Source organism: Pan paniscus, chromosome 3 (assembly GCF_029289425.2).
Source record: "Pan paniscus chromosome 3, NHGRI_mPanPan1-v2.0_pri, whole genome shotgun sequence".
Taxonomy (NCBI): domain Eukaryota; kingdom Metazoa; phylum Chordata; class Mammalia; order Primates; family Hominidae; genus Pan; species Pan paniscus.
In genome coordinates this window covers 45,220,002-45,235,164 of record NC_073252.2, presented here as the reverse complement: position 1 = coordinate 45,235,164, position 15,163 = coordinate 45,220,002, and the positions used below count along the sequence as shown (strand labels likewise).

At 33.3% G+C, this 15,163-nt stretch overlaps 1 protein-coding gene across 8 annotated transcripts in view; it reads right to left on the bottom strand.

Annotated features, from left to right (window-relative positions):
- Positions 1–15,163, bottom strand: part of WDFY3 (WD repeat and FYVE domain containing 3) — a 296,015-nt gene that overhangs the window by 143,662 nt on the left and 137,190 nt on the right. For all 8 annotated transcript variants that reach the window (XM_055111312.2, XM_034958524.3, XM_034958529.3 and 5 more), the window contains 4 exons: positions 13,022–13,188; positions 7,281–7,748; positions 6,282–6,383; positions 3,595–3,788 (listed from right to left, as the gene is read on the bottom strand). In XM_055111312.2, the coding sequence (XP_054967287.2) occupies positions 3,595–3,788; positions 6,282–6,383; positions 7,281–7,748; positions 13,022–13,188 (931 nt within the window). The remainder of the gene's footprint in view (positions 1–3,594; positions 3,789–6,281; positions 6,384–7,280; positions 7,749–13,021; positions 13,189–15,163) is intronic.

Genomic DNA, 15,163 nt, shown 5'->3' with positions numbered 1-15,163 from the left:
TGGCAACCTTAGCATCTTTTGAAGCCATCTATATTCTCCCAACAATTCCTTCAAATATAAAATGTTCTTCAAATATCGATACTCACGTGGATATCCTTTTTGTCTAACAGATAAATTGCGGTGAGATTAATCTTGCTTTTAAGATGCATATTCAAAATTGTCATTATACACCATCAAAACATGATGAAATATATGACAGCATAAGGAAAGAAATGCTATTTTTTCATTTGAAACATTTAATTGAATAAAAGTAAAAGAAAATAGAAGTAATAACTACTAATGTCTGTGGCTGGAACGGGGTATGTAGGAAACTAGTATATGCCACCCCAAAATACGCCACTATGGCATAAGGATTATTTTCAGTTGAAGGCAATTGGGAAGAAGTAGATATAAGAAAACTCTCTGCCATCCCCTATTTGATGAAGTCAGACCCTTCCCAGCCTGGAGACAGCAAAGAAATGCACACAACAAACTACCAACTATTCTTTATCTACCATTTATTTGCCTTCCCACAAGTTGATATCCCTAGAGTCCTTTTCCTTTATGTCATCATTTCTCTAAAAATGTACTGTTCTTTGCGGAGAATGCTATACAGTGGTCCCCCTTCTCTGCAGTTTTGCTTTCCTTCGTTTTAGTTACCTGTGCTCAAACTTGGCCTGAAAATATTGAATGAAAAATACCAGAAACAACAATTCAAAAGTCTTAAATTGTGTATCGTTCAGAGTAACATGATGAAATCTCACACTGCCCCACACCACTGTGACTCATCCCTGTGTCCAGTGTACATATGCTGCAAAAGCCACCTGCCTGTTAGTCACTGACCAGAGACTCGGTTATCAGAGCAACTGTGGAGGTTTCCCAGTCCCTGTGTTCAAGTAACCCTTATTTTACTTAATAGTGGTCCCAAAGCACAAGAGTAGTGACACTGGCATATTGTTATAATTATTCTATCTTATTATTGGTTATTGTTGTTAATCTCTTACCGTGCCTAATTTATAAATTAAATGTTATCACAAGTATGAATATACACAGGAAAAAAACATAGTATATATAGCATTCCATACTATCTGCAGTTTCAGACATTTCTGGGGGGTCTTAGAATGTATTCCCCCAAAGATATGGGGGGACTACCATACAAAATGGAGTTCTAAGCCACCTCTTTGAGAATTAGTTATCTTTCCCTGGTTGTTTCCCATGCACATATGAGGTAGACATGTTAATAAACTTGTTTGTTTTTCTCTTGTTAATTTGTCTTTTGTAACACTGGTCTGTCCTAGTTAAGAACTCAGCAGGTAGAGGAAAAATAATGTTTTTCTCATCTACAGGTGAGAGTACTAGTAGAGGAAGTGAAAGGAGATGGAGATCGGGTCACAAGGGCCTTGGAAGCAAGGTTAAACACACTGGTTTGTCTGTTATTATTTTAATGTCATTTTAGACTTGAAGAAAAACTGCATAAATAGTTCAAAGAATTCACAGATATCCTTCATTCAGATTCTTGAAAAATTACCATTTTACTTAATTTCTCTCTTTCTCCCCTTCCCTTTTCCCCTAAAAGCTTCAGTGTTTTTCAAAAAAAGGAATTCTCTTACTACTCACAGTACAATGCTCAAAATCAGAGAACTAACGTTCAAACAATACAATTATTTTATCTACAGACCTTGTGTTTTTTCCAAATCCCAATAATATCCTCCATAGCAAAGGAAAATACAAGTTCATGTACTATATTCAGTAGTCACTTCAACCTCTACTTTTTGGAACAGTTCCTACATCATTTTTAATTTCATTTCATTTCATTTTTCTAAGAGTTTAGGCCAATTATTTCATAGAAAGTCCTCCAATTAGGATTTATCTGATGTTTTCTAATAATCAGATTCATATTATATACTTTTGGGAGGAAAAAGTACAAAAATGAGCTGAATTTTTCTCAGTGCTTCCTATCAGGAGGTGTATGCTGTTCATCTGTCCATCACTGGCAAAGTTAATGCTGATCATTTAGTTAAGGTAGGGTCCATTGTAAAGCTAATATTTTAGCACTCGAAATTAAGAAATATCTTTTAAGGATAAAATTTAAGAGTACGCAAAAATCCTTTCACTTCTAAAACTTTCATCTACTATCTTTAGTAGCCAGTGATGAATTTTACTTGAATCAATTATTACTATGATAGTTCATAAATTGTGATTTTCTTTGACTTTTGACTATAAGTAAGAGTTTTTCCTTTTCTCTATTTGTTTGATTGTACTTACTTAATTGCTTATTTTCTTTGATCTCTACTTTTTCAAGGCTAACTGAAATGTTTTAGGCTCATTTTGTTTCTTTCTCTGCCCTCGTCCTGGAATCAAGGAGGCCTGAATCCTTACAATGGAAAATTGTATTTAGAAACCTTGCATCAATCAATAAATTAAAGAACATAAATTTTAATGGACTTCTTTCACTTTACTCAGATATTATTTAAATACAAGAGCAGGTTTTTAGTCACAAAAAGAGAAGGCTATGTCTCTTTTTATTAAAACAACTATTATTCACAGCACATAAGTTGAAAGCACAGCTTTACAAAGAGACTACATGGGTTCAGATCTAGACTCCTCTACCTACTAGACAGACATACAGAACTTGGGAAAATATTTCAACCAGTCTGTGTTTCAGTTTACAGTATGTAAAGCAGGGACACTAATAGTATTTATTTTTATCATAACGATTAAATAAGTAGATGCACATAAATGCATACAACAGTACTAATAGAAAGCAGTCAATAAATGTTAGCTACTGTTATATCTGGAACTTGGAAATTTTTAAAATATATCATTTAATATTTAATAGTCTACTTTTCCATTACGTCTTACTTGCATTACTAAATTCACTTCTAAATGAAAGTGAAACATTCGATTATAGTTTGATTCTAAAAATTTCTTACATATCATTTCTTATAATATCAATAACCAGTAATATGAGAGAATGTGAGTGTATAAATCTGTATGAAACAATGGTGCTGTGGAAATAAAACGGGTATTGAAATCTGGGGGTCGGTTCTACTAATTAAAAGTCACTTAAGTGAACAAAATCCATGTTATATGATTTCTCTAAACCTAAGTTTTCTCATCTGCAAAACAGGGTGCTACTTAATTTATAGTATTACTAAGGAGTAAATGATAAAAGCGTATGTATAACTCCTGGTATATTGTTTGATATCTACTAGAATATCCATTACTTACATACATACATATATGCATGCATGTGTATAAAATGCCAAATCTAACATTCATTTCACAGATGCATAACACTATGAGTGAATTTAACTGATCAGAAAATACATATATTTAGTATTAATTAAGATCCTATACTTCACTAATATTTAATTTAAGAGTTCCAGTAAGTCAAGATAATTACTGCAAAGGTTTATCAGCAGAAGTAAAATATATACTGAAAGACATAAATGACTGGAGTTTTTCCAAGTTCCTAACGTGTACAAAGTTGTGAGGTTTCTTGGGTAATTTGGATTTTTTTAAATTTCCCTGTCTCTAACTTAAATACAGATCATCTAAAAATAACCACAGATTTTAGTAGTAAAAGAAGGGAAACACATTTATCAAACTTACCCTTAAAATATCAGTCTTCAACTGCAATTCCGTCGGTGGGGCTGAATGCATTAGCCCCAGGAGAGTGCCCATGTCATCGTCCCCATTTGGGGAGAGCACCAGCTGTTGGATAGTCATCAGGGCATGCTGCCGGCATTGAGGGTACTTTACTATATTATGTGCACATCTTGCACCTCCAAATTCTCGAAAAATTCCTTGAAGGAGAAAAAGTCCAACAATGGCTACTTTAAAATATTCTGAGACAAGTCAGATGAATTAACATTCAGTTATTTTTTGTAGGTAAAGTAACTCAAAATAATGTAAATAAAACCTACCCAACTATTTCACCTTTTAAATTACAATACAAATTTGCACAGTGGGTTGTCAGCAAAGGTATATGCAAATTTTCTCTACATTTCCTTAAGGCAAGATTAATGCCGTGATATGTTCACCATGTCCAAGCTCTCAAAATCTAGAACATTCACAAGTCTCTTAGGCAGACCCTAGGAGACTCTCTATTGTAATCAACTTATGTAAAAGGCTTTCAGAGGAACAATAGCCCAAATAAAGGAGATTTAAATGAACATGGCTTCCAAAATAGTAGCAAGAAAGGAATGGAATAAATTATTCCACCATGGGAAAAATTACAAGGAACCAACATGTTTTGTTGCACAGGTAGAGCATAAGAACAAAAAGTGACAAATTCTGTAACAGAAGTATGTGTCACTGTTACTGCTCCAAAGCCTTTACACAGATTGACTTACTTAATACTCATCCCCTACCATTTAGAGGTAAGGCGGTCAAAGTCATACAGCTAGTAAGCAACAGAAAAGGATGTATGCCTACACAGCCCAGCTCTGTAAGCCTGTGCTCCTGCTCACAAGTGATACTGTTCTCACATCAAATATTAATATCATCCTCCAGTATTAAAAAAATGGGCCCAGTGACTGAAATCACTAATTAGTATTTCCTCTAAGTAATTCTTCTATCCCTTACGTTTTTAGGGCATCTTGTTTATATCTCTATTATGGTTTATAACAAACAGTCTTACTATTATTGCTTATGTTTGGTCTTCCATGACTACTGGATTTTCTCCTGATTTGTGTTTCAATAAACGTTTACTAAAACAGTGTATTCTGCTATAGCAGCCACTGTCCTCTCTGCTTAGTGGCTTTCTATTTGTTAACTTTATAAAAATTGTAAGATCATGAAGTCTGTCTAAGCCATGTGCTTGAGATTCAGCACATGGAATTTGTGACATCCTTTCATTACCTGAAGGCCTGTTTAGTTACCTCCTGGTTGTCAGTTAGGACCCACTAGATAATCATAATGGCTAATATTATTTAAATACTTAAACTATGAGTAAAGTACTGTTTTAAATGCCTAACATCACACAGCTAGTAACATCTTTCATACTGGGAAAAGAAAAACTGAAAAGAATTGTATGAAATTGTTTGGCACTTTGGGATATGTACTAAGTGACTTTTAGTCATGCAGAGTAAGCTCTCCAATTGTCCAATCTCTTCCTGTGCAACTTCTAGGTCGTCTCAAGGAAAGCTAATTTGCTAAGCAAATTCCTGTTAGTCTATCTTCATTATGTTTCTGATTATCTCAGTTAACTAAACCTAGTTAGTGGAAATAAGATTATGCATTGCCATAGACAAAATGTTACTATAGTATCCACTAAAATTCATCATACTCATTGTTTCAATTACCTGTTAAATTCATTCAAGTCTATCTTAGCATTTGCCAAATTTGTATCAGACTAATTACTTCTATAATTATGTGTCTACATTTTTCTTGACTAGATTCTAATTCCCAGGGAGCAAGAATGATCTTACCTTAGCATCTAGGTGTTAGAATAATCTAACACCTAGCTAGCATGGTACCTGGGATACACAATATATTTTAAATATGATGAATGCTGAGTTTCCCTGCATTCAGGCAAACAGTCATGCATTTGGGCATGGGGTTCATTCATCCATGGCTTTCCATAACACTTAAAATATATTTCAAGCTCCTTACCATGGCCTAAAAAGCTCCCTATGATTTGAGCCCAGCCTACTAATCTGAACTCATTATTCCTCTCAAGTTGTACTGAACTTATTACCTGAGAGTTGTTTGATGTTAATTAAAATCTCAAGTAATCTTTTTTAAAAAGCAAGAGTGATATTTTATAAATATAGTTAGGTTATCTGTTAATGACAGGTAGAAAAGGATAAAAGAGAAATTGAGACCAAAATTAAACAAAATATTTAGTAAAGTTAATTAACCTTGGAGAGATTATGTTTTATTAGAGAATCATTGTTCAGTATTTCCTGAAGGTTGTAACATTATAATACTCCAACTTGTAGTACTAAAAATATTCTTTAAATCACTGTGTAAAGAAAATATTTTAGAAAGAATTTAAATAGCAACTTATTTGAGTAGGAGTGTATCAATAAAAAATTAGAAGAATACTTTCAACACAAGACACTATAAAAAGCAATTTAAACATCATTTTGAAATAGTAACAATCTTATATGTTTTGTCATCAAGGTGCTCCTGATGGTCAAAAGCACTGCATTTTTAGGGACATGACGGGTACCATCACTGAATCAATAGTTTTTTCTCTTAAGTGACAGGAAGATTTCAGAAGCAAGAATAACCACAGAAGATGTAATCAGTGGTAATCTCCCAAAGTATTTGCTTGCGGCTTTTTAAATTACCTGCATTTGTGTTTGATCCTTGAAGAAGCACTGTCAAGGTCTCCATAACCAATAAAGCCAGGTGTTTTTGGTCTTCAACTGAACTATTATTTCTTGAGTCCCCTAAAAAAAGGTTCAAAGGTCCAAATTACAAAAGTGATAAGCTTATTTTTTCTTGATTCCGTTTTAGTGTAATAATTTCTTTATTTCTTCAGTATTCAGTTTTACCCCTAATAGGACAGATATAATATAATCTTTAAAACGATGTATGCATCCAACATTTGGCAAAAGTAGGCTCAAAATCAATATTAACAGATTTTATTTCGGTATGCTTGCAAGTGGCCATTATCCAATAAATATTAAAAATGAAAATGCAAAGGTTAAATATATCCTCTTTACAGAGGGTTTTCCTAATAAAGGATGTCAACAGGAGAACGCTAGATTTTGATACACCAAAAAGAGAGAAAAGTTCATGAATAAAGCTACCTATTCAACCTGTATTAATTCACATTTAATACTTATTAATTGCCAGATACTACTGTACTTTTATCAGATTTATCAGAGAGGTACCCAATGATAATACATTGTGTATATAACATCATTAAATATACGTATTTGCTCTGTACAATAAAAACACATTGAAATAACTATACATTTAACTATATTTATTAGTTGTAATTAATAACAAATCTGATTATTTTCAGAAGCTTTTAAAGCTCGCTCTTAGAAGCACAAGGCAGTAGATACTAGTCATGTGGATCATACACGTTTTCCCTCAGTTTTTACCTTCCTTTAAACTCTCTCCAATACACTCACATAATTCTAGCTTCCTCCTCCTCAATTACCTAACAGAGGTTGAATGAACCTGTAAATTTTGGAAAATACAGTTCACTAATATGTCACAATAATGCACATTAGGAAGTCATTGAAATCAATAACCAAAGAATGGGAACAAGAACAAAAAATTCTCTGTTTTGAACCCCTTTTCAAATAAAAATAAAATTACAGACAATACTTTACCTTGTTCATTTAGTGCCTGAGTTGGATCCTTCAACAGGGCAGCATATTTATGCAAAAGGTTTACCATGACCTCCAAAAGGCCAACCTCCCTGAACACGTCTTTAAATATGTAGTCATGTCTTGTAAACTTAAGAAGTGTTTTCATTGCAATAATGCTACAGTGATAAGAAGAGCTAGATTTTAAGAGGATACTGACACTAATAAGTTCTTTACAAGGTATATAATTTAAGCTAAAAACAACAAACTCCAGCATCTCAAAGTATTTGTTTTGTACTTCTGGGAGTTTAGAAATCTTCTCTGCAAACTGTGACAATGTGTGCTGTGACTCTAGGATGAAGTAATTGGCATTGTCAGCCATGTAAATATTTGTGATAGCATCAAGGATGATTTGGGCAAGGAAGCTGGTTTTTGCCTTTAAAAATGCATTCTGAAGAACTGCAAAGGCCTGGACGTTTCTCACACTGTGACCTAGAACAGAAAAGAAAAACATAAAAGTAGGTACTATGTGATATTTTAATGATGGCAAACTAGTCTGTTTAAACACATCATGAATTATAATATTTATCAATTATTTACTAAGAACATAACCCTGTTTTCACAAAAGGTCTTATTTTTCTTCATCAGGTTCAAATCATTTAATTAAAAATAACAATGATTAAAACTTTAATGCATTATTATGAATATTTCAATTCAAAAATAGTGTATGTTGAAAAGTTAGACTGTTTTAGAGGGAATAAAAGCATATTATTATAAACATCCATGCTTCAGAGTTTAGAGTGGTAGTTTTATTATCTATGAGATTGATTTTGACTATAAGGACAGCTGTCTCTCAATTTAAAAAGACTTTGAGGCTGAAGAAGTTACAGGCCTGAGAGCAGCAATAATGAAGCAGGAAAACAGGAGAGGAAAATTTTTCTAAATTCCAGTTTTCCTTTATAATTACAACACTGTGATTTTTATAAATTTTAAGCTGGAAGTTTCTTTTGTTTTCTAGCTAACAGTACAATTTTCTTCATATAGACATTTGTTAAAGTAATTTATGGTCAGCTATTCAAACATACCAAATGGGGAAAAAAAAACTTTATACATGGCTCTGGTGAGGCAAATTAGTGACAATAATTATAAAGAAATTAAGACAGAAAGTTCTATTTGAAGTACATGAAAATAAGCAGCTTGCCTGTAAAAGGAGTCCCCAGAACAATACCTATTAGGAGTATATGGCATTTCCAAGTATGACCAAAAAATTAACATAGTGTGTGACAGAATAAGCTGGATTTTAGAAAGAGTATAAACCAGAGAACTACCAAAATTAGTAAATGGAGCAGAAAGAACACTCAGGGCTGGGGGCAGTAGCTCACACCGGTAGTCCTAGCACTTTGGGAAGACTGCCTGAGGCCAGGAGTTCTAGACTAGCCTGGGTAACATAGCAAGACCACTTTCATTTCTACAAGAGATTAAAAAAAAAAATTTAGCTGGGGATGGTGGCATGTGCCTGTAGTTCTAGCTACTCAGGAGGCTGAGGCAGGAGGCTGAGGCAGGAGGATTGCTTGAGCCCAGGAGTTTGAGGTTGCAGTGGGCTATGATCACACCACTGCACTTCAGCCTAGGTGACAGAAAGCAATCCTGTCTGTAAAATAAACAAACAAACAAACAAAAAAGAATGCTCAGAAATCTTGACTTCGACATTTCTTAAAAACACAGGAAATTTTTAAAATCTCCAGCCTATGTATGATTTCAATTTTCTAATTTCTTGTTTATTACATGTATGGCAAATACCAAAAATTTATCTTTGTTTCCTGTGTCTATCAGTCTATCTAAGTTTGTTTTTTGGTTACCTACATAATATAAAAAGTAAAGATGTCTGGAAAAGAATAATCAACATCTCAGCAGCTTTTCAAAAAAATAGTTCACATGATTATTAATTTATATGGAAAATCAAAAGACTTAGAAGAGCCAATATGATTCTGAGAAGAAAGAACAAAACTGGACAACTTAAGTGACCTGATTTTAAGGCTTATTATAAAGCTACAGCAATCAAGACAGTGTGGTATTGGCTTAAGGACAGGTACATGGATCAATCAAACAAAATTCAGAAAGTGTCTCAGATATATGTAGTCATATATGATATTTTCAACAAAGGGTCTTGACACATTCAGATACCCATATTAAAAAAGAAATCCTTACTTTCTACCCTCTATGATAATAACTTAAAATGTACCATAGACCTTAATTTAAAAGTTAAAATATGAAACACTGGATAAAGAAAAAATTAGAAGAAAACATTAGAGATCTTTGTGAATCTGAAGTAAAGATTTCTTCAATAGGAGAAAAACAATCACAAAATATTATTAAAATGAAAAACTGGACTTCATCAAAATTTAAAACTTCCATTTCTCAAAAGATGCATTAAAAAAAAACCAGCAAGTCAAAACTAAGAGAACACACTTCCAAAATACATATTAAGGGATAAAGAACTTATACAGAATATCTAAAGAACTCTTATAACTCCAGTAAAACAACCCTATCAAACAATGGGCTCAGAGATCTGAACCAAGGTAGAGAAACAGATGGTGACAAAGCACATAAAAAATGCAAAACTTCATTAGTCAATTAGAAAAATGAAAATTAAAATAACAATTAGACATTATTACATACTTAGTAGAATGTCTAAAATTAAAAGGACTAACAATACCAAGTGTTACTGACAGCGTCAAGCAACTGGAACTGACATTACTGATGTGAATGCAAAAATTGGACAGCCACTTTAGAAGATACTCTGGCAGTTTCTTATAAAGTTAAACATACATTTACCATATGATCTAGCACTTTAACTACTCTGTATTTAGCTAAAAGAAATGAAAACGTATGTCCACAGAAAGATTTGTTTTATATAAATGTCCACTGTAGCTTTATTCCTGATAGTCAAATAAATGTCCATCAACTGGTGAAGAGATACACAAATTGTGGACTATCCAAACAATGAAATAATACCCAGCATTAAAAAGGAACAAACTTCTGATACATGCAATAACATAGGTGATTCTCCAAAGTATTACAATATTCCCCCCATTTTCATGGTTTTATTTTCTGTGGTTTCAGTTACCCATGGTTAATTACAGTCTGAAAACATTACATACAATAAGATATTCTGAGAGAGAGTGCTCATGCTCTTGAGAGAGCACACATTTACATAACTTTTATTATTGTGTATTGCTATAATTGTTATATTTTACTATTATTGTTGTTAATCTCTTACTGTGACAAATTTATAAATTCAACTTTATCATATGTATGATGTGGAAGAAAAACATAGAATATATAGGGGTTTGGTACTATCTGTGGTTTCAGGTATCCATTGGGGACCTTGGAACACATTTCCCCCGGTTAAGAGGGGAGTGATTAGATAGAATCCAGATACAAAAAAACTATATACTGTATGATTACAGTGTATTAAGTTCTAGAAAGGGCAAAACTAAAACAGACTAGTGGTCGCCAGGGCAAGGGTTAAGGTGGGGAGGACTGACTGCAAGGAGAACAAGGAAACTTTCTAGACGGTGAAAATATTCCACATCATGATTACGGTGGTGATTACACAACCATATCCACTTGTCAAAACTCATCAAATTCAACAGTCAATTGAGTAGATTTAATGTACACAATTTACACCTCAATACTGCTAGAAAATATAAAAGACAACCTATTCCACATTCTTTCTCTAATGGAATACAGCTATTTCCTATGATCCTTGCAATAATGCTAAAAGTAGGCCATGAGAAACAGAAAATTTCGAGTTATACAGGAAACTCAAAATGATGTAGCTTCACCCATTCACTTTATAGAATATTATGCCAATTTTTCTGAAGAAGAAACTGATGTTTAGAAAAGTTAGGTCACTTATGATTACATAAATTCTGACTCTTAGGGCATCATCCTTTCTAGATAGCCTTACTTTCATAGACATTATGTCACTGGATTCTCACCATAACCCTGGGAGGTGCTAGGTTATATAATTATTCTCCCTGTTATGAATGAGACAAAACCAGGCAATGATATATGCACAAGATTAATTTTGCTGCATTATTACAAAATTAAATTGTTGTGATTAGCTATTATGCCAATATCAACATCACATTGATAAACCAAATGAAACAACAATAAAGTATAAAATAGGAAGTACATTGCTGCGATATTTTTATATTAATTCATAGGAAGATTTAACTGTAGAATGACCAAGCTGGAATCTATAAATTAGAAATTTTCTGAGAAGTCTCTATTTTCTTTTTTTTTTGCTTTTAAGAGAAAAGGGGTCTTGCTCTGTCACCCAGGCTGGAGTGCAGTGGCGTGATGACAGCTCACTGCAGCTTTGAACTCCCGGGCTCAAAAGATCCTCCTGTGTAGCTGGGATTACAGGTGTGAATTGCCACACTATTTTTTTCTTGATAGTAAATAAAATGAAACCTTAAATCACCTAGGGAAACATGGATTTCTCCCTTTTTACTCCAGAGACTCATTTAAAAGGTTCTAAACAACTTATGTACTGAGGGCACATCATATTACACTGATGACGCCATCTATTTTCACTGATTTATAGACTGTTAATTTCTAACTCATAACATATGTATTATAAATTTAAATATGTATTACAAATTTAATACATAACATATGTATTATAAATTTAAATAACCAGACATGTTTGTATTTATTGGCTGGTTAAATTTTAAATGGAAATATCATGATCCTATTGAATACTTAGTAAGTGACAGTCATGTGAATAAAAACTATTAGAGGCCTCCAGGCTCAGGTTACTTTGAAATGATTACTGTGCATTTTTTGAAAAATAAAATACATAATAAAACTAACTTGCATAAGTATGTAATTAAATATTATTAGGATCCAAATGTTTGGAAATCTAGACTATAAAAATTTATCCTCTGACCCAAATGAAATAATGTAACCTCTGTACATAGATTTTGCTTAGTTTTAAATAAAATACAAGCAGTTATACTTCATGCTGTCCACAGTCAGCCGCTGTATCCATGGGTTCTGCATCTGTGGATTCAATCAATCACAGATGGAAAGTATTAAAGAAAAAAAAAGGTGTGGTTGCATCGGTACTGAATATGTACAGACTTTTTTCCTTGTCATTATTTCCTAAACAATACAGCAAAATAAGTACATAGCATTTACATTGTATTTGGTATTTTAAGTAATCTAGAGATTATTTATTTAAAGTATATGGGAAGACATGTGTAGGTTATATGCAAATACTATACCATTTTATATCAGGGACTTGAGTATCTGTGGATTTTGGTATCGGCAGGGGGTCCTGGAACCAATCCCCCACAGATACTGAGGGATGATTGTATGTCTTAATAGGTACAGAGATTAGGCTGAAAATTGAGTTCTATCCACATAAAGTAGAAATGCACGAAGTGCCAACATTCAAAAGAAGCATGTTTTGATTAAATTGTTTGAATGTTAAAAAATACTGTAATATAAATCTCCTTGTTTGATTTTATATTTTTATAATATTATTTTCAAGTATTTGATCTGCTAGATTAAAGGTTATTACTTAAGAAATACTTAAACAGACTTAAACCATTAAAAAAAAAACAAGCTTTAAGGGAAACTATATTACTTTTATATATATAACAGAAACAAAAAGTAATATACCAAAATAAGACAAATTCATTCTTTCTCTATTTCTCTCAGTAGCACAGAAGGGAAAAAACAAGACTCACCTTTGCCTGCAGGCTGAGGTACTGCAAATCCAGGCAATAAAAAGGGTGCCCCTGTGGTAATACCAGCTGGTTTTAGTTCACTGACACCATATGTTGTTAGGGAGGTTATCAGATTAACCAGATCTTTCAAGGCATCTTTGGATTCTGCCTCTTTTGCTTGTTCCAATCTAGAAAAGTATGATTTAGAAAGTATTTTTTTCTCTTTGGTTGTGTTCTCAGATTTAACACAAAATATTTTTCAATTTTATATGCAGTAAATAAATGTATAAAGTACTCTGGGAAGTACTGAAAGAACACTGGGGTCATTAGGGAATTATCTTTTAACCACGGCTTTCCTGAGAACACAAAATGGGTTGCAACAAATACCCTTTAAAAAAAAAAAAAGATTTATTGGGTATTTCCCCTTAAAAGAAGTAATTATTCTCATTAAAATAAACTTGGAGAATGACAAAAAGTAGGAAAGAAGAAAAAGTATGATTAGCCTCACAAACACATTTAACATTCTTATTATCTTTTTAATATGAAAAGTTTAGTTTTTACAATATTTATTCTCATACTATATACAGTATGTTGTAACCTATTTTTTTCCTTTACTAGTGCTGTATGTGTACTTCCACACATTAGTGTAAGCTTTCACAGGTAAGCTTTCAGGGGCCATGCAGAGCCAACCACACATTTGGGGAGTGAGAGTTCCAACAGCTGGCAGAATGCAAAAGTACTAATAAATAAAATCTTGTCTACATTTTGGATTATATCTTTAGGATCAATAAACATAAATGAAATTATTGTATCAGATTACCAACATTTTTAAGGCTCTTAATATCTTGCCAACCTACGTTCTCAAAGGATGAATCAATTAATACCCCTCTAGTAATGTGAAGTGGTTATTTCATCAATTTTCATATGTATTTATAAATTTGCATATATATGCAAAATGATATTCTTAGGGGTTATCTAATATCAACTAGCAGCAACTAGGTTAAATTGGTGTTAGAAATAACAAGTTCTGGCCAGGCATGGTGGCTCACACCTAAAATCCTGGTGCTTTGGGAGGCTGAGGCAGGAGGACTGCTTGAGGCTAGAGTTTGGCACCAGCCTGGGCAACATAGGCTCTACAAAAAAAAAAATAAAATATAGCTGGGTGTAGCTACTTAGGAAACTGAGATAGGAGGATCTCTTGAGTTAAAAATTATATCGAGCTATGATTATGCCACTGCACTCCAGCCTGGGAACATAATGAGACCCCAGAGGGAGGGAGGGAGGGAGGGAGGAAGGAAGGGAGGGAGACAAGTAAGTTTACAAAACAGTGGTGTCTTATAATAGATCAAACGATTTAAAAATAATTAATGGCCCAGGAATAGCTGCTGAAAAATGGTGAGTATCTTCTTCTTAAGAAAATCTGTAACCAGCCACTTTCTAAGTATGTGCACGAACCATTTGAAATGGAAAAGGGGGTTAGTAACACATTTTGAAATTATTAATTTGTTTCATATACACAGTTGTAAGGTTTTATTCCATCTACATAATTATTCTTAAGTACATTAATAAAAAGACTAGAAGTACTATAAAATAAAGAACCAAAAATATAATTAAGAAGAGTTTATACTTTAAGAAGATATTAATTAGTTTATCTAAATTCTTCTCCCTCAGCTACTAAAGAGCAGATTTATGCTTCATATCTAACCTCTGACTTCATCATGTTTGTGCCCTGCATTTGGCAATTTAACTCTAAATTCACTTTTCCACTCTGTTGGCAGAACAGGAATAAAAAGAAGGGAATAGGCCAGGTGTGGTGGCTCATGACTGTAATCTCAGAATTTTGGGAGGCCAAAGGATTGCTTGAGGCCAAGAGTTTGAGACCAGCCTGGGCAACACAGCGAGATCCTGTCTCTATGGAAAATGTTTAAAAATTAGCTGGGTGTGGTGGTACGTGCCTGTAGTCCTAGCTACGTGGGAGGCTGAGGTGGGAGGACCATTTGAGCCCAGGAATACGAAGCTACAGTAAGCTGTGATTGCACCAGAAAAAGAAGGGAGTAAAGCCAGGTATACATTAAATAAGTGTTTCCTTAATTTGCTTTTCCTATAACCCCAAATCACATTGTTTTCTTTGATAAAAAAGACTGAGTAGACATTTAAAATACA